General features: G+C 37.4%; 3 protein-coding genes across 12 annotated transcripts in view; 2 read left to right on the top strand and 1 right to left on the bottom strand.

Annotated features, from left to right (window-relative positions):
• Positions 1-23,177, top strand: part of ECD (ecdysoneless cell cycle regulator) — a 114,492-nt gene that overhangs the window by 13,962 nt on the left and 77,353 nt on the right. The window lies entirely within an intron of this gene.
• Positions 1-23,177, bottom strand: part of FAM149B1 (family with sequence similarity 149 member B1) — a 74,571-nt gene that overhangs the window by 15,137 nt on the left and 36,257 nt on the right. For 3 of the 7 annotated variants that reach the window (XM_021074321.2, XM_021074322.2, XM_084997322.1), the window contains 3 exons: positions 5,209-5,333; positions 3,517-3,623; positions 642-866 (listed from right to left, as the gene is read on the bottom strand). In XM_021074321.2, coding sequence (XP_020929980.2) covers positions 642-866; positions 3,517-3,623; positions 5,209-5,333 — 457 coding nt within the window. Of the gene's footprint in view, positions 1-641; positions 867-3,516; positions 3,624-5,208; positions 5,334-13,201; positions 13,348-23,177 lie in introns of those variants that run through there. The other 4 variants (XM_013983338.3, XM_084997320.1, XR_014828104.1 and 1 more) reach the window with 3 other exon arrangements.
• DNAJC9 (DnaJ heat shock protein family (Hsp40) member C9) overlaps positions 1-23,177 on the top strand; it is a 74,648-nt gene that overhangs the window by 18,170 nt on the left and 33,301 nt on the right. Inside the window, exon 6 of one of the 4 annotated variants that reach the window (XR_014828123.1) lies at positions 19,942-22,712. The exons of 1 other annotated variant lie outside the window; for it this stretch is intronic. The gene's annotated coding sequence lies outside the window, so the exon portion shown is untranslated. Of the gene's footprint in view, positions 1-601; positions 998-10,678; positions 12,106-19,941; positions 22,713-23,177 lie in introns of those variants that run through there. 2 more of the 4 variants (XR_014828122.1, XR_014828121.1) reach the window with 2 other exon arrangements.

Genomic DNA, 23,177 nt, shown 5'->3' with positions numbered 1-23,177 from the left:
ATAAGTAGATCCTTTTTTTTTTTTGGTCTTTTTTGGTCTTTTTTGCCTTTTTTCTAGGGCCGCTCCCGAGGCAGATGGAGGTTCCCAGGCTAGGGGTCTAATCGAAGCTGTAGCTGCCAGCCTACACCACAGCTCATGGCAACACCAGATCCTTAACCCACTGAGCAAGGCCAGGGATTGAACCCACAACCTCATGGTTCCTAGTCAGATTCGTTAACCACTGAGCCATAATGGGAACTCCGGAATAAGTAGATCCTAATGGTACAAATATTAAATGAGAATTAACTCTTATTTTGGGAAGAATTTCACTGAGTATGTTCTCACTAAGGAAAATGTTTTAATAAAATACGTGTATTATTTATTCCTTTGGTGAGTGCCACAAAAGTATTCTAGCCAGTGTTTTATTTGTAGAAATAAACTCTTCAGCTAAATAAATAGGAAGATCCAGTATATTTATATTTAATTCAGATTTAACTCCATTTATTCTGTATCAGATTTAAACCAGTGTGCAGTCCATTATAAGAATATGTAACGGTTACTTTCTAGGCATATATTTCAGTCTTATATTTAAATTCATTCTCTATGTAAAATTCTTTTTTAGTTTTACCATAGTTTCCAGAAACTCTGCTTTTGAAACCTACACTCGGGATCCTCTGAGTATTTCTTCCACGGGTCGTGGTGTTCCAGCGCATGAGTGGCTTGTGCTGATGGGATGAAGGGTACGTGGTGGGGGATTGCGTCTCCTGGTGGACTGCACTGTGTATGACAGAAATGATGTACTAAGCTCCAGGGCTCGATTTGGCCAATTTCGAGTTGAAAGGATGTTACTGGACCCAGGCCTCATAAGTAGCTTGTCATCAAGATCTCTAGTGGCCAAATATCAGAAACCCACAATGAAATCAAGATTTCTCTGTATGGGGAGACAGAACTCACAGGGTAAAAAGCCTTAGACTATAAAATACATTTAAGGCAAAAAAAATAAAACAATCATAAATAACCTAGTTTCTTAAAGTTATACAATCTAGCTTAGGTATGAGAATGTGTTCTTAAAAGAAGGACATCATTTCAATTATACACATAACTTACTAGAATGGGGATTTGGGAAAGCAAGTTCCTTATTCATCTGCCATCACAGTCACTTCTTCAGTTACTGGTAAAGGCTAACCTGTAGGGTACCTCAAAGTGCTTCCCAAAGTTTACCTCAGGGACTGTGATTCCTGCCATGTTTGAGGCATTCTTTTGTGTTGAAGGAATGTCATCAGAAAGACTAGTTGAAAGGCAAATATTGCTGCTTAGTAGTGGTGTGGCACCAGTGTGGCTCTTAACTGCAGAGATGAAAATGATGAGATAATTGGAGCTTACAGGGGGAAGGGGGTTCTTGGAAAGCTGGGAACAGCAAAGGGTCCAGAGCCTTGTGCAGTCCAGGACAGTAGATCCCCAACTGCATAAACAACTGTGAGATACAACACTTTTTATAAGTGTTCTGATAAAATAACATGCCCAATAGTTCAGTAGCTTAAACTCTGCCCTACAGATTCAGGGGTTTTGCTTTTGTTTTTTAGCAGATGAGAGAATGATTACATTGTAAGGCACCTAAGAGACAGTGTTTTACACCATGAAATGGAAGGAAAGTGAAAGAATTGCTCTGCCACGTATTCTTGGCTTTCACATGTTCGTCAATCTTTCAGGCCATTTTGGTGTCCCCTAGTGTGAAATATGCCTCAGTGTAATTTGAAGACCTTGTATATTTGGAGACCTTTGAAGGGAAAATGCCCATTACAGAATAGAACTAAACTTTGAGCATTACTCATAAGAGATCTTTATGGTCTTCCTGCCTCCTTAGCCATTCATTTAAGCCTTTTCTTTACACACCTTAGCCGCTTTCTAATTACAGGGGTTTAGGTCATAGCTGCTCTTTGTTCATCTTTATTTTTTCTCTGGACTTATCATTCATAACTGGATCGATCACCTCCTCCTTCCAGATCAGCCGTCAAATCTGACCTCCTCCTTATTTCCTACCAGATGCCCTATCATTGGAAACTCAACCCACCCCAGGCTCATCCCCTCACCAAACAAGCTTGAAACCTCAGTGTTGACTTTGATTCTTCTATTTTTAATAGAATTTGATTTATTTTATAATATCTTCTAGGTTATTTCATTCCTTTTTTAATTCTTTGCTACAACTTGAGTATAGACCCCTATAGCCTGAACTCCTGCATTAGACTCTTTTCCTTCAGTTCCTCCTGCTTCAGTCTAAACTGCTCTACTGCTTGAAATCTACTTTAAAATTCCTGATTTAAATATGTATGCTTCCCAACCAAACTCATACATCGCTGGTGGCAATGTAAAATGGTATAATTGCTTTGGAAAATAGTACAGAAAATCAATTATACATGTAACCTATCCTATAACACTTTCTCTTCTAGATATTGAAGAAGAAAAATGAGACCAGAGGTCGTCAAAAAAGACTTATATAAAAATATTTATAGTGCCTTTATATATAACAGCCCCAACTTAGAAAGAGCCCAAGTATTCATTCACAGAAGAAGGGATAAATTGTGGTATATTACAATAGAATACTAGTTGGCAGTTAAAGAGGTCACATCAACAACATGAATGGATCTCAAAGCCACAGCATTCAAAACCCTCCACAGTCTGGTTCTAACAGTGATTAATTTCATAGTCTCTTCTTTGCCACTAGTCACACTATGGTCTATTTTAGTTCTAGAAGGTTGTCAGTGGTCTTTGGTCAGAACATTAAAGCTCTGACCTACTGCCTCCTATCCTACAGAAAAAGTCAGCTTTCTTTTCTAAATATTTGAATTCTCTTATCTCCAAACCTTTTCTCACACCATTTCTCCTACCTGGAATAGCTGTGCTGGTCTTCTCTACTTATCCAAACTTCCATCTTTCAAGGACAGGTTCACAATCTACACTTACCCACCAGAATACTTCCCTTCTTTGGGAATGCCATAGTGCTCACACTGAGTACACACACTTGGCACTCAGTCACAGGAATGCCTCTTTTCACCTGTACATATTGTCTATCTCCAATTATTTTATCATCTCCTTGAAGGTGGAGACCACTTTCCTTATATGTTTTTACTCCTCAGATGTCTCTGGTTGCATGCTGATTGACTGCTTTTTATTTCTCAGTGATCTACTAAAACATTACAGTCTATTAAGATTTTATACTTCTCCAAAAGACAAAAAAAAAAAAAAAAAAAAAAAGAGTTCCCGTCGTGGCACAGTGGAAGCGAATCCAACTAGGAGCCATGAGGATGCAGGTTTGATCCCTGGCCTCACTCAGTGGGTTAAGGATCTGGCATTGCTGTGAGCTGTGGTTTAGGTTGCAAATGAGGCTCAGATCTGGTGTGGCTGTGGCTGTGGTATAGGCTGGCAGCTACAGCTCCGATTAGACCCCTAGCCTGGGAACCTCCATGTGCCGCAGGTGCAGCTCTAAAAAGACAAAAGACAAAAAAAAAAAAAAAAAAAAAAAGATTTTATACTTCTTACAGGAGCTTGTCCATTAGGGAGAGATTTCTTGGCTGTAGAGGCATCCCATGAACCAAGAGACCATTCACATTTGGCGGGTGACCACTTGCTGCCTGACAGAGACTCATCTATGTATCAAAAGAAAATGTTACTCATTATTGATTGGTTGGTGAATATAACCTTTTTCATTTCCCAACTTTGCCAAAAGTTAGTATTTCCAAATTAGGTCATTTATACATTTTTCTCCTTTGCCTTAACTTTTGTAATATCTTGGCCAGTAACCCTGCTGGGGCTCCAAGTTCACTGTCAAGATAATAAGATCAGAGCACTTTCCTCTTCATTTCTAAATGACAGCAGATTGGGAAACACCAGTCAACTCAGATGAAAGCAATTAACAGCTACTCTCATGGGGAGAGAGGACTTATTATTATTTATATTAGAAAACATAAGATATGGGACAAAAATGGAAAAAAAAAACAGGAGTAAATTCTGTTGTCTTGTACCATCACATAATGCTGTGCTCCACACAAACTAGTGTTTTCTCCTTCACTACCCCTGAAGCAGCCAGCTCCCTATGATAACCTAAATTCTGAAGACTGTATTACAAGGAGTAAATCCTATTTGTGCTGATGTTAGCAGGATTTAATCTTACATGGACTGCCACTGACATCTTAGTGTCCTGTTTATTTTCTCTCTCAGGTAATTAGTCTAGTGCCCTTTCTGGCCAGCTCCTCTGCTAGTGTATGTATTTCCATCTTACTTTCAAGAATGTTTGGATTAATGCTTCTCCTTCCTTTGGTCATTAACAACCAGAACCATGTAAGTTAACTTTTTAGGGCTTAGGCTACCTAAACCATAATCAGGACATTATACCATGTAGAAGTATTTTATTACCATCCAAGGAATATTATTTTATCTGGTTCATCCTCCAATGTCCTAGCTGAGTTTATTTTTATTTTTTTAATTGAAGTATAGTTGATGTACAGTATTATGTAAACTATAGGTGTGTACAATATACTAATTTACAAGCTGAGTTTATTTTTAAATAACCTTTTGTACACACAATAACTGGCCAGTATACCAAGAAAACAAATACTAGATGTACTAAGCCCAGGGTTGATGAGCATGGCCTAAGGATTAGAATCTTTTTTCTTTCTTTTTATCGCTTCCCTGTTTCCACACTTTTTGTTGCTACTAGTAACATCCAGAAGCTCTCCTGTAAGGACAGGACTAAAAAAATTATTACATAGGGATGAGAGCAAGGCTCATCAGCATTCTGCAGGAAATGACCATCTCAACATTTTCAAATTTTAAAAATTAAGCAAAACCCAGATAGGCTGAGACAAGAACAAAAAGAAGTCAAAAAGTAGAGGAAGAAATGTTAAGGCCATAGAAAATCTGAGATTGGTCCCTTTTTTTCATCATATTCTTCATTCTATGCAAAGCAGACTTGAACTGACCATATAGTTATATCTAGATTGAACAGCTTTTAGATACCTTTTCAGAAGAGCTGACTGAGAATTACTTGTCAACACTAATTTGCTTTTAATTTTTTAAACTGAAATTAAACTTATCTCTGCAAAAAAAAAAAATCACTGGATTACTGTGTAAACACTTTACTGGGGAGGAAGAAAGATAAGGCACATAACTGAGCAAACTTTCACTGGCAGTAGCAGTCCTAGGTTCTCCAGTATGTTACCCTGCAGGACTTACCGGATTTGAGGTGATGGACAGCACCTTAGACTGTGGCACTCGAGGTAAGACCAAAGGTTGTGGTTCACTCAGCACAAAGGGGCTTTCTGAAGCTGGTCTGGTAATTGCAGCGTTACTCTCATCATCTGAGCAAAGCAATAGAATCTATTATCCATGGTTATCTTCAGATCTACATCAACAGTACTGTGAAAAAGTTGCCCCTGAAAATTCATATTCTCTCACTCACCTTTGGAGCCCAGTTTCATACCAACTGCATAGTCCAAAAAAAAAAAAACCCCTTCAAACCATTTTAAAGTGGTTTCCCAGGATGGTGATACTGGTGATGGCAGAAGGAAAAGCAAAGATTTCTAGAGCAGAGCTGTCCAACAGAACATTTGGAGTTTGAAGGAAATGTTCTACATGTGCACTGTCCAATATTGTGCCCTCTAGCCACATGTGGCTATAGGGCATTTAAAATATGGCTGCTGTTCATCAAAAAAGTCTATAAACAATAAATACTGGAGAGGGTGTGGAGAAAAGGGAACCTTCCTACACTTTTGGTGGGAATGTAAACTGGTGCAACCATTATGGAGAATACTGTGGAGGTTCCTTAAAAACTAAATATGGAACTACCATGTGATCCAGCAACCCCACTTGTGGGGACCAATCTGGGGAACAATTTGAAAAGATACATGCATCCCACTGTTCAATGCAGCACTATTATAATAGCCAAGACATGGAAGTAACCTAAATGTCCATCAACAGAGAAATGGATAAAGAAGATGTGGATTATAAAAAAGTTTGAAATAATGCCATTTACATCAACATGGATGGACAGAGATTATCATTAAGTGAAGCAGGTCAGACAGAAAAGACATACCATATGATATCACTTACATGTGGAATCTTAAAAAAGATATAAAAGAACTTATTTATGAAACAGGAGTAGATTTTGAAATCAAATTATGATTACCATAGGGGAGATCATAGTGGAGAGGGATAACTTAGGGTGAGTTTAACACATACAACTGTATATAAAATAGGTGATTAACAAGGACCTACTGTATAGCACAGGGAAATCTACTAAATAGTGTGTAATAACCTACCTCTATGGGAAAAAACAATGAGTATATATATAACTGATTCACTTTGCTGTACACCTGGAACTAATACAACATTGTAAGTCAACTACTCCTCAACAAAATTTTTTAAACAATAAATTTTCTTAAACAATTTAAAAATCTAACACTAACCCTAACTCTGACTGGATGGTGGGTTGAGTGTGATTGAGGACAGAACTAAAAATCTTACCTATTAATTAAAATTTAAATAGCCACACATAACTAGTGAAACCTCATGCTCATTACTGCTGCTTGTTTTTGAAAGTAAAGATGTAACAGGAGTTCCTGTTGTGGCTCAGCGGAAATTAATCTGACCAGTATCCATAAGGATGTAGGTTCAATCCCTGGCCTTACTCAGTGGGTTAAGGATCCAGCGTTGCCATGAGCTGTGGTGTAGGTTGCAGACACAGCTTGGATCCCACATTGCTATGGCTGTGATGTAGGCTGGCAGCTACAGCTCTGATTCAGCCCTTAACCTGGGAACCTCCCTATGCTGCAGGTACGGCCCTAAAAAGACAAAAAAAAAAAAAAAAAAAAAATGTTAACAGTTTGTTTACCCTCATTGCTATATATTACTCCATTGTATGAATATATCACATTCTGCTATTGACAAACATTTGGATTGTTTCCAGTTTATATTTTCCAGCATGTAGTGCTATTATGGACATTCTCATATCTGTCTTTGGGGAACATGTATACTTAGTATATAGGAGGGTACACAGACACACCCACTAATATACATTTTGTTTATGGCTCTTTTCAAGGGCAGAGTTCAGTAGATGCAACAGAGACTGGATGGATGGTGAAGATGCACATATTTACCAACTGGCCTTTTATATACAAAGTTTGCTGACCCCTATTTTAGGACATTTCAATCAACCCACTAAACCAGCCAGAGATCCTCCACCTCTATTATAAGATCATTGTCTTTTTTAACGAATTCCTAGTCAGATTCGTTAACCACTGAGCCACGATGGGAAATCCAAGATCATTGTCTTTTTAAAGACTTTGTCTCAAAATCACAATTGTTAATACAATGAAGTAACCTAAATTTAATTTGCACAGAAAAATAAAAGATAATGATTCACAGCCTAATGTTGGTAAATTGTGAAAGGTGAGATGAAAATTTTCTCTGATACTTCAGTGGTTGATACTGAACATTAAAGGAATTCCTGTATTACCAGGGTTTATTATTATTATAGTTTGGATATGCCTCTGGATTTTATCATCTCTCCTATATCTCTAAAACTTAACCTCATATAATGTAAAGTAGTTTTTTTTAAAAAAGGTGTTAGACCTACTGTTCTCTAATACCACCTTTAAAAGGGAACTTAACATGCATACAACGGAATGGCTTTTTTAAAAAGCCCACAGGGGAGTTCCCATTGTAGCTCAGGAGTCACGAACCCAACTAGTATGCATGAAGATGCGGATTTGATCCCTGGCCTTGCTCAGTGGGTTAACCATCCTGTATTGCCATGAGCCATGGTGTAGGTCACAGACACAGCTCAGATCCTGTGTTGCTGTGATATATGCTGCAGGTGGGGCCCTAAAAACAAACAAACAAACAAACAAAAAGACCCCACAGAGACAGTATTGAGTGTGGCAAACATGTATAGCAATTGGAACTATCATACAGTACTGGAAAGAGTCAATAGGTGCATCCACTTTGGAAAAAATTTTGGCGGAATCTGAAGCTGGCACAGCATATCCTATGACCTAGCAGTGCGCCTCTTATGTACCCAGTACATATGTTCACCAAGAGATATATACAAGAATGTTTATAATGTTTATAATAGCACTATAAGCAGGCAGACATAAACTGGGAAACTACCTCAAATGTCCAGCAACAGTAGAATGTGATATATTAATACAGTAAACTACTATATAAGAATAAAGATGAACTATTGTTACAAGAAAACAGTTGAATCTAACAAACATAATGTGTTTAAATGCAAATGCAGAAGTACACATACTATATGAATCCATTCCTATAAAGTTTTTAAAAGGGAAAACTTATCTGTGGTGCTGTAATTCAAGATAGGGTTATTCTTAGTGCAGGGAGGAGTTTAGTAACGTGAAATGAGCTTCAGAAGTGTTGGTAATGTTCTGTCCTTGATCTGGGCACTGGTCATACAAGTGGATTCAGTTTTTAAAAATTAAGCTTACTTGATACTTATTTTACACTTTTCTATATAGATATACTTCTAACAAGTTTTAAAAAAAACCATTTTCTGGACTTCTGCTTCCAACTAAGATGGAATAACAGATCTGGCTTTACGCTTCTAAAAACAATCAATAAATCCATGGCTTTTGAGACACTGGGCATCAGATAATCAAAGGTAGTGAACTGTGAGATAGTAAACAAATGAAGCTAGCCCTGCACCTGCCTTGAAAGAGTTTCTAAGACATGAAAAAAAGAGGAAGGACAAAGGCAGAGCCTGGTGGGCTTCATGATTTGAGAGTCCAGAGACAGCCAGATAGCTGGGGTTCATAGGACAGAGTACCAGACAGGAGAAAAATGCTCAGAAAGAGAACCCAAGAAATCTGCAGAATATGAGGTGTCCCTTGAGTACTAAAAAAAGTATTGATCAGTGCATGCATGAGAAAAACTACTTGAGGCTAGGAAAGAGAACCAACTGAAAGAATTAGAGGAAACGGTGCCTGCTGCTCAGACAGAACCAGGAACAATGCCTCCTCCTACCAGCCATACTAGAAAAACTCATAATTAATGGGGCACTGGACAGAGTACTCAGGACAATCTTGCCTTGGTATCTGGGGAATATTTAGCTCTAGACTGAGCATTGCTCCAGCCCTGCCTGTACCAAATCATAAAAGCAGTACCAGAAAGGATCAAGTTTTGGTTTTTTTTTTTTTCAAATAACTGCATCCTAAGAAAAGACCAAGAAGATACATACAAATGGAAAAAAAAATCAACTCCCAGTAAGATAAAAATTTACAATGTCTGGTACCCTAAGAATACCATGCAGGAAGAGCAGAAAGAGAAATTAGGGAAGCAATCCCGTTTACCACTGCAACCAAAAGAATAATACCTAGGAGTAAACCTACCTAAAGAGACAAAAGACGTGTACTCTGAAAACTATAAGACACTGATGAGAGAAATCAAAGATGACACAAATAGATGGAAAGACATACCATGCTCGTGGATTGGAAGAGTTAATATTATCAAAATGACTATACTACCTAAGGCAATATACAGACTCAATGCAATCCCTATCAAATTACCAAGGACATTTTTCACAGAACTTGAACAAAATATTTTAAAATTTGTTTTGAAGCACAAAAGACCCAGAATAGCCAAAGATACCCTGAAAAAGAAAAATGGAGCTGGAGGAATCAGGCTCCTGGACTTCACACTGTACTACAAAGTAACAATCATCAAAACCATATGGTACTGGCACAAAGACAGAAATATAGATCAGTGGAACAGGATAAAAAGCCCAGAATTCAACCCACGCACCTACAGCCAACTAATCTATGACAAAGGAGGCAAGAATATATACAATGGAGAAAGGACAGTCCATTCAATAAGTGGTGCTGGGAAAACTGGACAGCCGTATGTCAAAGAATGAAATTAGAACACTCCCTGACACCATACACAAAAATAAACTCAAAATGGATTAAAGACCTAGATATAAGACCAGACACTATAAACCTCTTAGAGGAGGAGTTCCCGTTGTGGCTCAGTGGTTAACAAATCCGACTAGGGAGTTCCCGTCGTGGCACAGTGGTTTACGAATCTGACTAGGAACCATGAGGTTGCGGGTTCGGTCCCTGCCCTTTGCTAAGTGGGTTAACGATCCGGCGTTGCCGTGAGCTATGGTGTAGGTTGCAGACGCGGCTCGGATCCCGCGTTGCTGTGGCTCTGGCGTGGGCCGGTGGCTGCAGCTCCAATTCGACCCCTAGCCTGGGAACCTCCATATGCCATGGGAGCGGCCCAAAGAAATAGCAAAAAGACAAAAACAAAAAACAAAAGAAACAAATCTGACTAGGAACAGTGAGGTTTCGGGTTTGATTCCTGGCCTTGCTCGGGGGTTAAGGATCTGGTGTTGCTGTGAGCTGTGGTGTAGGTTGCAGACGCAGCTTGGATCCCGAGTTGATGTGGCTCTGGTGTAGGCCGGTGGCTACAGCTTAGATTAGACGCCTAGCCTGGGAACCTCCATATACTGTGGAAGTGGCCCTAGAAATGGCAAAAAGACAAAACAAACAAACAAACTCTTAGAGGAAAACATAGGCCAAACACTCTGACATAAATGACAGCAACATCTCAGATCCACCTATCAGAGTATTGACAATAAAAACAAAAATAAACAAATGGAACCTAATCAAACTTAAAAATTTCTTCGCAGCAAAGGAAACCCTAAACAAAACAAAAAGACAACCCACAGAATGGGAGAAAATCTTTGCAAATGAATCAACTGACAAAAGGATTAATCTCCAAAATTTATAAACACCTTCTGCAGCTCAATACCAAAAAAACAAACAACCCCATCAAAAAATGGGCAGAAGATCTAAAGAGACAGTTCTCCAAAGAAGACATGCAGATGGCCAAAAAACACATGAAAAGATGTTCAACATCACTCATTATCAGAGAAATGCAAATCAAAACCATGATGAGGTACCACCTTACACCAGCCAGAATGGCCATCATCAAAAAGTCTACAAACAATAAGTGCTGAGAGGGGTGTGGAGAAAAAGGAACCCTATTACACTGTTGGTGGGGTTGTAAATTGGTGCAACCACTGTGGAAAACAGTATGGAGATTCCTCAGAAAACTAAAAATAGAACTACCATTTGACCTAGCAATCCCACTCCTGGGCATCTATCCAGAGAAAACCATGACTCGCAAAGACACATGTACTCCAATGTTCACTGCAGCACTATTTTCAATAGCCAAGTCATGGAAACAACCTAAATGTCCATGGACAGAGGAGTGGATCGAGAAGATGTGGTTCATATACACAATGGAATATTACTCAGCCATTAAAATGAATGAAATACCAGCATTTTTAGCAACATGGATGGACCGAGAAATTATCATGCTAAGTGAAGTCAGCCATACAATGAGACACCAACATCAAATGCTTTCAGTGACAGGTGGAAACTGAAAAAAGGACAGATTGAACTTCTTTGCAGAACAGATACTGACTCACAGACATTCAAAAACTTATGGTTTCCAGAGGAGAAAGTCTGGGGTGTAGGGAGATGTGTTTGGGCTGTGGGATGGAAATACTGTGAAATTGGATTGTGATGATCACTACACAACTACAGATGTGAAAAAAAATGAGTTTTAAGTGCAATGTGATTTTCAATTGAAAAAATAATATAAAGTGTCAAAAAAAAAAAAAAACCCAAAGGAAAAAAAAGAATACCATGAAGGAAAATCAAACTCATAATTAGGAGAATATCAATCATTGAAACCAACCCAGAATTCACACAAATGTTTGAGTTATCCCACTTTTTCAAAAAGTGAGAGACATGGAAGATTGAAAATTCACTCTAGTCATGCTTCATAGAAAACAGTGAGTAGAAAAATACACTGGGTGAACTTAACAGTAGATTCAACATTGTAAAAGAAAAGATAATGAACTTGAAGACAATAGGAACTATCCAAAATGAAATACACAGAGAAAAAAAATTTAAGGAATCACTTAAGTTATCACTTATTTGAGGGGTCAGTGAGCAAATGGACTAATATATGAGTAAATGGGGTCCTGAGGGATGGTGGGGGCAAGAAAAAAATAGCTGAAGAAATAATGGCTGAAAACTTTCCAAATAATGAAGACAGTAAACCCACAGATCCAAAAAACACTCCATGCAGAAGTAACAAGAAGAAAATTACATCAAGGCACATCATAATTAACTTATTCAAAACCAGTGATACAGAGAAAAATCTTAAAAGCAGCCAAATAAAAGTTAAAAAATTCATGAATGCAGGAACAAAGAAAAGGATCAGATCATATTTCTTGTCTGAAACACTGCAAGTAAGAGGAGACAGTGGACAACATCTTTAAAATACCAAAAGAGGGAGTTCCTGTTGTGGCTCAGCAGAAACCAATCTGACTAGTATCCATGAGGATGCTGGTTCGATCCCTGGCCTCATTCAGTGGGTTAAGGACCTGCCTTTGCCATGAGCTGTGGTATAGGTCTCAGATGCAGCTCAGATCTGGTGTGGCTGTGGCATAGCCTAGCAGTTATAGCTCCACTTCAATCCCTAGTCTGGGAACCTCCATATGCTGCGAGTGCAGCCCTAAAAAGACCAAAAAAAAGTAAAAAAATAATAAAATACCAAGAGAAAAAGTGTCTACCTAAAATTCAATACATCACACAAGTATCTTGCAAAAATGAAAGCAAAATAAAGAAATTTTCATATCTTGAAAGAATTTCTCACAGATCCACATACAAGAAATTTTAGAGGGCATCCTTAAGGTTGGAAAAGGTTTTTTTCTAATTTTAATAAGATAAAATTCATATAACATAATATTCACTGTTTTTAACCATTTTACAGTATACAATTAAGTGGTTTTTAGTATTTTCACAATGTGTCACCACCACCATTATCTAATTTCAGAAATTTTCCATCACTCCAAAAAGAAACCCTATGCCTCCCAGTGCACCTCTCTCTCCATTCCCTGCCAACCATTAAACTACTTTCTGCCTGTTCTGGACATTTCATCTTAGTGGAATCATACAATTATGACCATTTGTGTCTGGCTTCTTTCACTTAACATTTTCAAGGTTCATCCATGTTTTAAGATGCTTCATTACTCAATTCCTTTGTATGTATGAATACTCCATTGCACAGTGTATTAGTTGTGCATAATACTCAGGCTGGATGGCTTAAACAACACATAAAATAACCACAGACTGGATGGCTTAAAGAACAAAAATTTATTTTCTCACAGTTCTGGAGGCTAGAAGTCCAGATCAAGGTGCTGTCAGGGTAGTTTATAGTGTGACCTCTCTTCCTGGCTCCTAGGCAGCTGCCTTTTCGCTCTGTCCTTGCATTACCTCTTCTCTTTGCATGCACAGAAAGAGAGTTCTGATGTCTCTTCCTCTTCTTAAAAAGATACTAATCCTATAGGATTAGGGTCCCACCCTTCTGACTTCTCTTAATTACCTCCTTAAAGGCCCTATCTTCAAACACAATCATATTGGGGGTTAGGGTTTCAACATATTGATTTTGAGGGGCACATAATTTAGTCAATAACATATGGATATACCACATTTTATTTATTCATTCATCGGCTGATAGATGTTTGGATTGGTTCCACTTTTTGGCTATTATGAGTAATGCTGCCATGAACACTGTGCAGTCCTTTTTTTTTGTGGATATATTTTCATTTCTCTTGGTTATATACCCTTGAGTGGAATTGCTGGGTCATTAATTTTATGTTTAACTTTTTGAGGAACTGCCAGACTTTTTCTACAGTGGCTGTACCACTTTATATTCCCACCAGCAACGTATTATCCTTTTAAAATATATATATAACCATCCTAGTGGGTATGAAGTGGTATCTTATTGCGGTTTTGATTTTGATTTGATTTTCTTAATGAATAATGATGTTGAACATCTTTTCATGTGCTTATTGGCTATTTGTATATCATCTTTGGAGAAATGTCTCTTTGAGTTGTTTGCCTGGTTTTTAAATTGGGTTGTTTTTTTCTTTTGTTTTTGAGTTGTATTCTTCATATATTGTGGATACTAGGTTCTTGTCAGGTGTCTGCTTTACATATATTTTCTCCTATTCCATAGGCTGTCTTTTCACTTTCTCAATAATGTCCTTTGATACACCCTGAAGTTTTTTATTTTGATGAAGTCATTTATCTATTTTTTGTTGTCGTTGTTTATGGTCTTTGTGTCATATCTAAGAATCCACTGCAAAATCCAAGCTCATGGAATTCCCATTGTGACTTAGCAAGTGAAGAACCTGACATAGTCTCTGAGGATGCGGGTTGGATCCCTGGCCTTGCAGTGGGTTAAGGATCCAGCATTGCTGCAAGCTGCAGCATAGGTTGCAAATGTGACTCAGATCTAGTGTTTCTGTGGCTTTAGTGTAGGCCTCAGCTGCAGCTCTGATTTGACCTGTAGCCTGGGAACTTCCATGTGCTGCAGGTATGCTTTAAAAAGAAAAAAAAAAAAAAATCCAAACTTATGAAGATTTACTCCAATGTTTCTTCTAAGAGTTTTATAGTTTTAGTTCTTAATGTGTGCCTTTGATCCATTTTGAGTTGATATTTTGCATATGATGTGAAGTAAGGGTTCAGCTTCATTCTTTTCCATGTGGCTATTCCGTTGTCCCAGCACTATTTTTGGTTTTATATTAATTTTTTGAATGACATATAGTTGATTTAAAATACTCTGTAAGTTTCAGGTATACAACATATTGATTCACAGTTTTAAAAGGTTATACTCCATTTATAGTTATTATAAAATACTGGCTATATTCCCTGCCAGCACCATTTCTTAAAGAGACTATTCTTTCTGCATAGAATGGTCTTGGCATCTTTGTTGAAAATCCATTGGTCATAAATGTGTGGGTTTATTTCTGGACTTGTGATTCTATTCCATTGGTCAATATGTATTCTTGTAGCAGTAATACACTGTTTTGATTACTGTAGGTTTGTATTATGTTTTAAAACCAGAAAGTATGAACCCTCCAAACTTGTTCTTTTTCAGTTTTGCTTGATATTCAGAATACCTTGCATTTCTGTATGCATTTCAAGGTCAGCTTGTCCATTCCTACAAGAAAAGCATTTGGAATTTTGTCAAGATTGCACTTAACCGGTAGATGTATTTAGGGAGTATCACCATCTTAACAATATTAGGTCATCCATTTCTTTAGGCCTTCTCTGTTTTCTTTCAGTAATGTTTTGTAGTGTGTGGTGTATAAGTCTTATACTGTCTTGGTTTATTTTACTCCTAAGTATTTTATTCTTTTTGATACTATTCCGAATGGATTATTTTCTTCATTTCATTTTTGATTGTTCATTAATAGAAGCTGGAAGAATTTTGAGAAGCATGGTAGACGTAAATTACCTTGAACAAACTTAGGAGGAATCTGGATTTGGAGAATGTTGTAGTGGAGAGTTCATAAGGAAAAGAGAAACATGTTATTCGAAACTGGAATAAGGGAGATGCTTGTTATTTTGTGTACAAATAGCTTAGTGAAATGGTTTTCTGTGGTCATGTGGAAAGGAGGACTTTTTTTTCAAACTTTTTTTAAAATTATAGTTGATTTACAATATTGTGCCAATTTCTACTATAGCAGAGTGATTCAGTTATACATTTATATGCATTTTTTAAAAACTTTTTGGGCACGCCTGCAACATATTAAGTTCCTGGGCCAGAGAATGAATCAAAGCCACAACTGTGACCAACGCCACAGCTGCAGCAACGCCTGATCCTTTAACCCTCTGTGTTGGGCTCGGGATTGAACCTGCGCCTCTGCAGTGCCCAATCTGCTGCAGTCGGATTCTTAACACACTGCACCACAAAATACATTCTTTTTGTATTTTATTTCATCATGATCTATCCTAAGAAACTGGATATAGTACCCTATGCTATACAGTAAGACCTTGCTCTTTATCCTTTCTAAATGTAATAGTTTGCATCTACGAACCCCAAATTTCCAGTCCATCTTTCCATCCTTCTCCATCCCCACCCCTGCCCTAGCAACCGTAAGTCTGTTCTCTGTGTTCCATGGGTCTGTTTCCATTTTGTAGACAGGCTGATTTGTGTCATATTTTATATTCCCTATATAAGTGATATCATATGATGTTTGTATTTCTCTTTCTGACTTCTTTCACTTAGTATGATAACCTATAGTTGCATCCATGTTGTCGTGAATGGCATTATTTCATTCTTTTTTATGGCTGAGTAGTATTCCATTGTATATGTGCATCATATATTCTTAATCCATTTATCTGTTGATAGACATTTAGACTGTTTCCATGTCTTGGCTATTGTGAATAGTGCTGCGTGAACACAGGGGTGTATGTATCTTTTTGAATTATAGATTTGTCTGGATATATGCCCAGGAGTAGGACTGATGGATCATATGGTAATTCTATTTTGAGTTTTCTGAGGAACCTCTATACTGTTTTCCATAGTGGTTGCACCAACTTATATTCCCACCAACAGTGTAAGGGGGTTTTCTTTTTTCCACATCCTCTCCAGCATTTGTTATTTGTTGACTTTTAAATAAGGGCCATTCTGACTGGTATGAGGTAGTACTTTATTGCTTCATTGTAGTTTTTATTTGCATTTTTCTAATAATTAGTGATGTTGAGCATATGTCTACTGGCCGTCCATGCGTCTTCTTTGGAGAAATGTCTGTTTAGGTCTTCTGCCCACTTTTCAATTGGGTTTTTTGTTGTTGAGTTGTAGGAGCTGTTTGTATATTTTGGAGATTAAGCCCTTGTTGGTTGCATCATTTGCAAATATTTTCTCCCTTTCTAGAGGTTGTTTTTTCTTTCTTTCTTGTTTCCTTTGCTATGCAAAAGCTTGTAAGTTTGATTAGGTCCCATCTCTTTATTTTTATCTCTATTGCCTTGGGAGACTGACCTGATAAAACTTTTGTAAGATTTATTTATTTATTTATTTATTTATTTTTGTCTTTTTGCCATTTCTTGGGCCACTCCTGTGGCCTATGGAGGTTCCCAGGCTAGGGGTCGAATTGGAGCTGTAGCCACCGGCCTACGCCAGAGCCACAGCAACTCGGGATCCGAGCCGCATCTGCGACCCACACCACAGCTCACGGCAAAGCCGGATTGTTAACCCACTGAGCAAGGACAGGGACTGAACCTGCAACCTCATGGTTCCTAGTCAGATTCGTTAACCACCTGTGCCATGACAGGAACTCCTAAAACATTTATAAGATTTATGTCAGAGAATATTTTGCCTGTGTTATCTTCTGGAACTTTTACAGTGTCATGTCTTATGTTTAAGTCCTAAAGCCATTTTGCGTTTATTTTTGTGTATGGTGTGATGGTGTGTTTTAACTTTGCTGTCCAGCTTTCCCAGCATCACCTGCCGAAGAGACTATATTTTTCCCATTTTATATTCTTGTCTCCTTTGTCAAAGATTAATTGGCCATATGCATAGGGGGTTATTTCTGGCTCTATATTCTGTTTCATTGATCCATATATCTGTTTTTTTTTTTTTTTTAACCAATACCACACTGTTTTGATTACTATAGCTTTTTAGTATTATCTGAAGTCTGGGAGAGTTATACCTCCTGCTTTTTCCCCACCCTCAGGATTGTTTTGGAAATTCTGGGTCTTCTGTGATTCCATATAAATTTTTGGGTGATTTGTTCTAGTTCTTTGAAAACTGTCATGGGTACTTTGATAAGGATGGCATTAAATCTGTAATTGCTTTGAGTAGCCATTTAAACAATATTAATTCTTCCAATTCCAGAGCATGGGATGTCTTTCTATTGCTTTGAATCATTAATTTCCTTTATTAATGTTTTATAGTTCTCAGCGTATAAGTCTTTCACCTCCTTGGTCAGGTTCCTAGGTATTTAGGGTTTTTTTTGGTGTGATTTTAAAAGGTATTTTTTGTTACATTCCCTTTCTGATACTTCATTGTTATATAGAGAAATACAATCAATTTCTGAATGTTAATCTTATATCCTGCTACTTTGATGAATTTATTGGATCTGTGTGGGATCCTTAGGGTTTTCTATATATAGTATCATGTCATCTGCATATATACAGTGACAGTTTTACATCTTCCCTTCCAATATGGATACCTTTTATTTATTTTTCTTGTCTGACTGCTGTAGCTAGGACTTCCAGTATTATGTTGAATAGAAGTGATGCGAGTGAGCATCCTTGTCTTGTACCATATTTTAGTGGGAATTCTTACGGCTTTTCTCTGTTGAGTATTAATATTGGCTGTGGGTTTGTCATAAATGGCTTTTATTATGCTGAGATATGTTCCCTCTTTACCCCTTTGGTAAGAGTTTTTATCGTGAGTGGATGTTGGATTTTGTCAGATGCTTTTTCTGCATCTATTGAGATGACTGTGTAGTTTTTTACTTTTCTTTTGTTAATGTGGTGTATTTCATTGATTGATTTCTGTATGTTGAGCCATCCTTGTGAGCTTGGGATGAATCTCACTTGGTCGTGGTATATGGTCTTTTTTAAGTGTTGTTGGATTCAGTTTGCTAGAATTTTGTTAAGGATTTGTGCATTTATATTCATCAAAGATATTGGCCTGTAATTTTCTTTTTTGGTGGTATCTTTGTCTGGTTTTGATATTAGGGTGATGGTGGCTTCACAGAATGTCTTTGAGAATATTCCCTCCTCTTCATTCTTTTGGAAGAGTTTGAGAAGTATCAATATAAATTCTTCTTTGTATGTTTAGTAGAATTTGCCTGTGAAGCCATCTGGTCCTAGACTTTTGTGTATAGGGTTTTGTTATTACATATTCTATTTCGTTTCTAGTGACTGGTTTGTTCAAACTACTTATTTTTTTTTGACTCTTGTTAGTGGGCTCTGTATTTCAAGAAAGTTTTCCATTTCTTCTAGGTTGTCAAATTTGTTGGTATATAATTTTTCATGGTATTCTTATGTTGTTTTTGTTTGTTTGTTTGTTTGTTTGTTTGTATTTCTGCTGTTTCAGTTGGGATTTCTCCTTTTTCACTTATTTTATTTGGGTTCTCTCACTTTTCTTCTTGGCTAGCCTGGCCAGAGGTTTGTCAATTTTTTTTTTTTTTTTTTTGTCTTTTTAGGGCTGTACTCATGGCATATGGAGGTTCCCAGGCTGGGAGTTGAATCAGAACTGTAGCTGCTGGCCTATACCCAGCCGTAGCAACTCTGGATCTGAGCCGTGTCTGCAACCTACACCACAGCTCACAACAATACCAGATCCTTAACCCTCTGAGCAAGCCAGGGGTGGAACCCATGTCCTCATGGGTGCTAGTCAGATTTGTTTCCACTGAGCCATGAGAGGAACTCCACTTTTGTTTACACTTTAAAAAAACAACTCTTGGTTTTATTGATTTTTTTTCTTATTTTCTTAATCTCTATTTTATTTATTCCCTCTTTGATTTTTAAAAAAATTTCCTTCCTTCTGCTAATTTTGTGTTGTTTGTTCTTTTTCTAATTCTTTTAGATGGTATGTTAGGTTTTTGTTTGTTTGTTTATTTTTGTCTTTTTAGGGCCACACCCATGGCATATGGAGGTTCCCAGGCTAGGGGTCTAATTGGAGCTGTTGCTGCCAGCCTACACCACAGCTCATGGCAACACTGGCTCCTTAACTCCTTAATGATGCCAGGGATCGAATCCACAACCTCATGGTTCCTAGTCGGAGTTGTTTCTGCTGTGCCACAATGGGAACTCCTGTTAGGTTGTTTTTTTGAGATTTTTCTTGTTTTTTGAAGAAGGCCAGTATCTAAGAACTGCTTGTGCTGCATCCAATAGATTTTGTATTATGTTGTCATTGTCATTTATCTCAACAAGGTATTTTTAAATTTCCTTTTGATTTCCTCATTGACTCATTGGTTTTTTTTTTTTTTTTTTTGGTTTTTTTTAGTAGCATATTGCTTAGTATACATGTAGTTGTTTTTTTCTTATTTTTTGTCCTGTGGTTGATTTCTAGGTTCATGCCATGGTGATCAGAGAAGATACTTGAAATAATTTCTATATTCTTAAAATTTTTTGAGGCTTGTTTTGTGCCCTAGTATGTGGTCAATCCTAGAGAATGTTCTATGTGCACTTGAAAAGATGTAATATCCTGAAAATATCAATTAAGTCTAACTGTTCTATTGTGTCATTTAGAATCTCTGTTGCCTTATTGATTTTCTGTCTAGAAGGTCTGTTCATTGATGTGAGTGGGGTGTTAGTCTCCTCTTTTTATTGTATTTCCTTCGATTTCTCTCTTTATGTTTCTTAGTATTAGTTTTATGTATTTAGATGCTTCTATATTATGTGCAAATGTGTGGATGAGTGTAAAATCCTCTTCTTGTATTGATCTTTTTATGATTATATAGTATCCTTTTTCTTTATTGATTTTGTTTTTAAAGTCTATTTGGTCTGATATGAATATTGCAACTCCTGGTTTCCTTTCATTTCTGTTTGCATGAAATTTCTTTTTCCATCCCCTCACTTTCAGTCTATGTGTGTCCCCAGGAGAGTCTCTTGTAGGCAGCATATTGTAGCCTCTTGTTTTTTATCCAGTCTATCACTCTCTATCTTTTGACTGGAATATTCAGCCCATTGACATTTAAGTTATTGATACTTGTTTTACAGTTGCTTCTATGTTTCTTCTTTGTCCCTTTCTTTTTCTTTCTGTGGTTTTATGAGTTCCTTTTATTTTATGCTTCTGTTCTCTTCTTTGTAGTTTTTGTGACTCTACTGAATGTTTTTTTTGGTTTGTGGTCGCCCTGTTTTTCAAGTATGTTAATCCCCTCCTATATCTGCTTGCTTTAGGCTGATAGTCATATAGCCTCAAACACATTTTTTAAAGAGTCTGTATTTTCTTATTCTTTGTTCCCACCTTTTATGATTTTGATGACCTTTTTTACATCTTCATGTTGATCCTTGTGCCCTTCCTTGTGTTTATCATCACATGGAAAGTATAACTTTTATGTGATCATCTTGGTTTTATAGCTTAGGAAATTTCTAATCAAAATGTTAAAGGTGATGCCTGATTTTTTTTTCTTGCTGTTTATAATAAAACACAAGATGAGAGAGATAAATTGAGGGAAAAACTATTAGAGAAAGAAACCAGGACCTTATGGTTTTGACAACTCTCTAGCTGGTAAAAGATTCTATTTGAAAGACCTACAAAATTCTACTTCCAGGAAGCAGCCTGTTCAAATTACTTAGCTGCAAACATGTGCTATCTTTCATGAAAAAGGAATGATGACTTAGAGGGTGAACCCAGAGCTCAGAGGGCAGAAGAGACAGCTGAGATGATTATTCCAGGCCTGGAAACTTAATATTAAAATATCCCAATATTTTCACAGCTGGATTTCAAAATTGCCATGGAGCCTTTTTTACTCCCCCTCCCCCCACCTCAGCGTTTTAACTGGAGTGTCTATAGTAGTTATCCTTTCCCTGGCCCACTATTCTCTATAAGTAGAATGACTGGATTATATAGTTAGAGGTTTATATATCTCTGTATATAACCTTTAGTTTCACAGGTCTGTAGATGAAAAGGAATTGTGCCCCAGCAACTTCATTTAATGTCTTATATCCGGAAACTTCGTACCAGGACCAGATTCAAAATCTTTGGAATTGATGCTATAATGGGATGATTCTCTTGGAAACCTTTGAAGGGAGTTGAATATATTTTGCATGTTGGAGCACATGCATCATTGGGGGCCAGTGGGAAGACTGTAGTGGACAAATTCTAAGGTGCCCCCCACAATGATTCTCACCTCTTGATGGTCACACCTTTATGTAATCCCCTCCCTTTGAGAGTGGATAGGACTTAAGACTTGCTTTAGAGCAATACATGATGGTAAAAGTGACAGGATGTCACTCCCATGATTATGTTATACAAGTGTCTGTCTTGCTAGCAGATTAGCTCTCAGTCTTTCTTGGTGGCTTTGAAGAAGAAAGCTACCATGACTACTATAGCTATAAGAAACAGGACTTTTCCAAGAACACACAAAAGGGGAAATGGACCCTTTCCTAGTTAAGTCGCTACATGAGAACCCAGCCCTGGCCAACACCTTAACTGTAGCCTTGTGAGATCTTAAGGACTAACTAGCTGTTCCTGAACTTCTGACCCACAAATCTGTGAAAACAATATATTTGCATTGTTGGAAGCTGCTAAGTTTATGGTAATTTTTTGTGCAACATAGAAAACCAATACAAACAATTCTTATGAAGTGAAATATACATTTAACTGTATATCCAACCATTCCACTCCTAGAAATTTACCCAAGAGAAAAGGAAATATATGTCCAAAAAATTCTTGAACACTAGTGTTCATAACAGCATTGATAATCCAAAAATGAAAACAATCCAAGTGCTCATCAAGAGAAAAATGGAGAAACGAAGTTGTGGAACAATGGAATACTACTCAGCAATAAAAGGAATAAATTATTCCTTTATTCACCCAGAGAATGACATGGGTGGCTCTCAGAATGATCATGCTGAGTAAAAGAAGCTGACAGAAGGAAGAGTAAGTACTACATGATTCCATTTAGGCAGATAAGCTGTCACTTGGGAAGAGTGGGTTGGGCAGGGACAAGAGGGAGGAATTAGAGTCATGAACTTTTCAGGGTAATGGATATGTTCGCTATTATTAACTGTCTCATGGTTTCATGGCTGTATATATTAGTTCTGCTTATCAAATTTATACACTTGAAATATGTATGTATATCAGTTATTTTTCAATAAAGCAGTTTTTAAAATGTATTTGTGACTTGCATGTTTTTTTTCTCACAAATAATTATATTCAAAATCTATCTAGTCATCATAGACTAGGCCTTCCTTGTTAATCACCCACTCATTCCCAAGTATCCCAGATATTTTCCAAATAGCTGCTAGTTTCTATGAGAAATAGAAATGTGATTCTTTGGAGTTCCCATTGTGGCTCAGTGGGTTAAGGACCCAACATGTCTCTATGAGGATGTGGGTTTGATTCCTGGCCATGCTCAGTGGGTTGAGGATATGAGGATATGGTGTTCCTGCAAGCTTCAATGTGGGCCACGGATGTGGCTTGGATCCGGTGTTCCTATGGCTGTGGTATAGGCCAGCAGTTGCAGCTCCAATTCAACTCTTAGCCTGGGAACTTCCATGTGCCTCAGGTGCCTTCATAAAAGGAAAGAAAAAAAATGTGATTCTTTTGTACTAATGAGGCATATAATCTAGTACAATGGT

The sequence above is a fragment of the Sus scrofa genome, chromosome 14 (genome assembly GCF_054392235.1).
Source record: "Sus scrofa isolate SSC_HxYL_T2T_F1_AM1 chromosome 14, Sscrofa_HxYL_maternal_Yorkshire_Landrace_v2.0, whole genome shotgun sequence".
Classification (NCBI taxonomy): domain Eukaryota; kingdom Metazoa; phylum Chordata; class Mammalia; order Artiodactyla; family Suidae; genus Sus; species Sus scrofa.
This window is presented reverse-complemented; position numbering and strand designations above follow the sequence as displayed.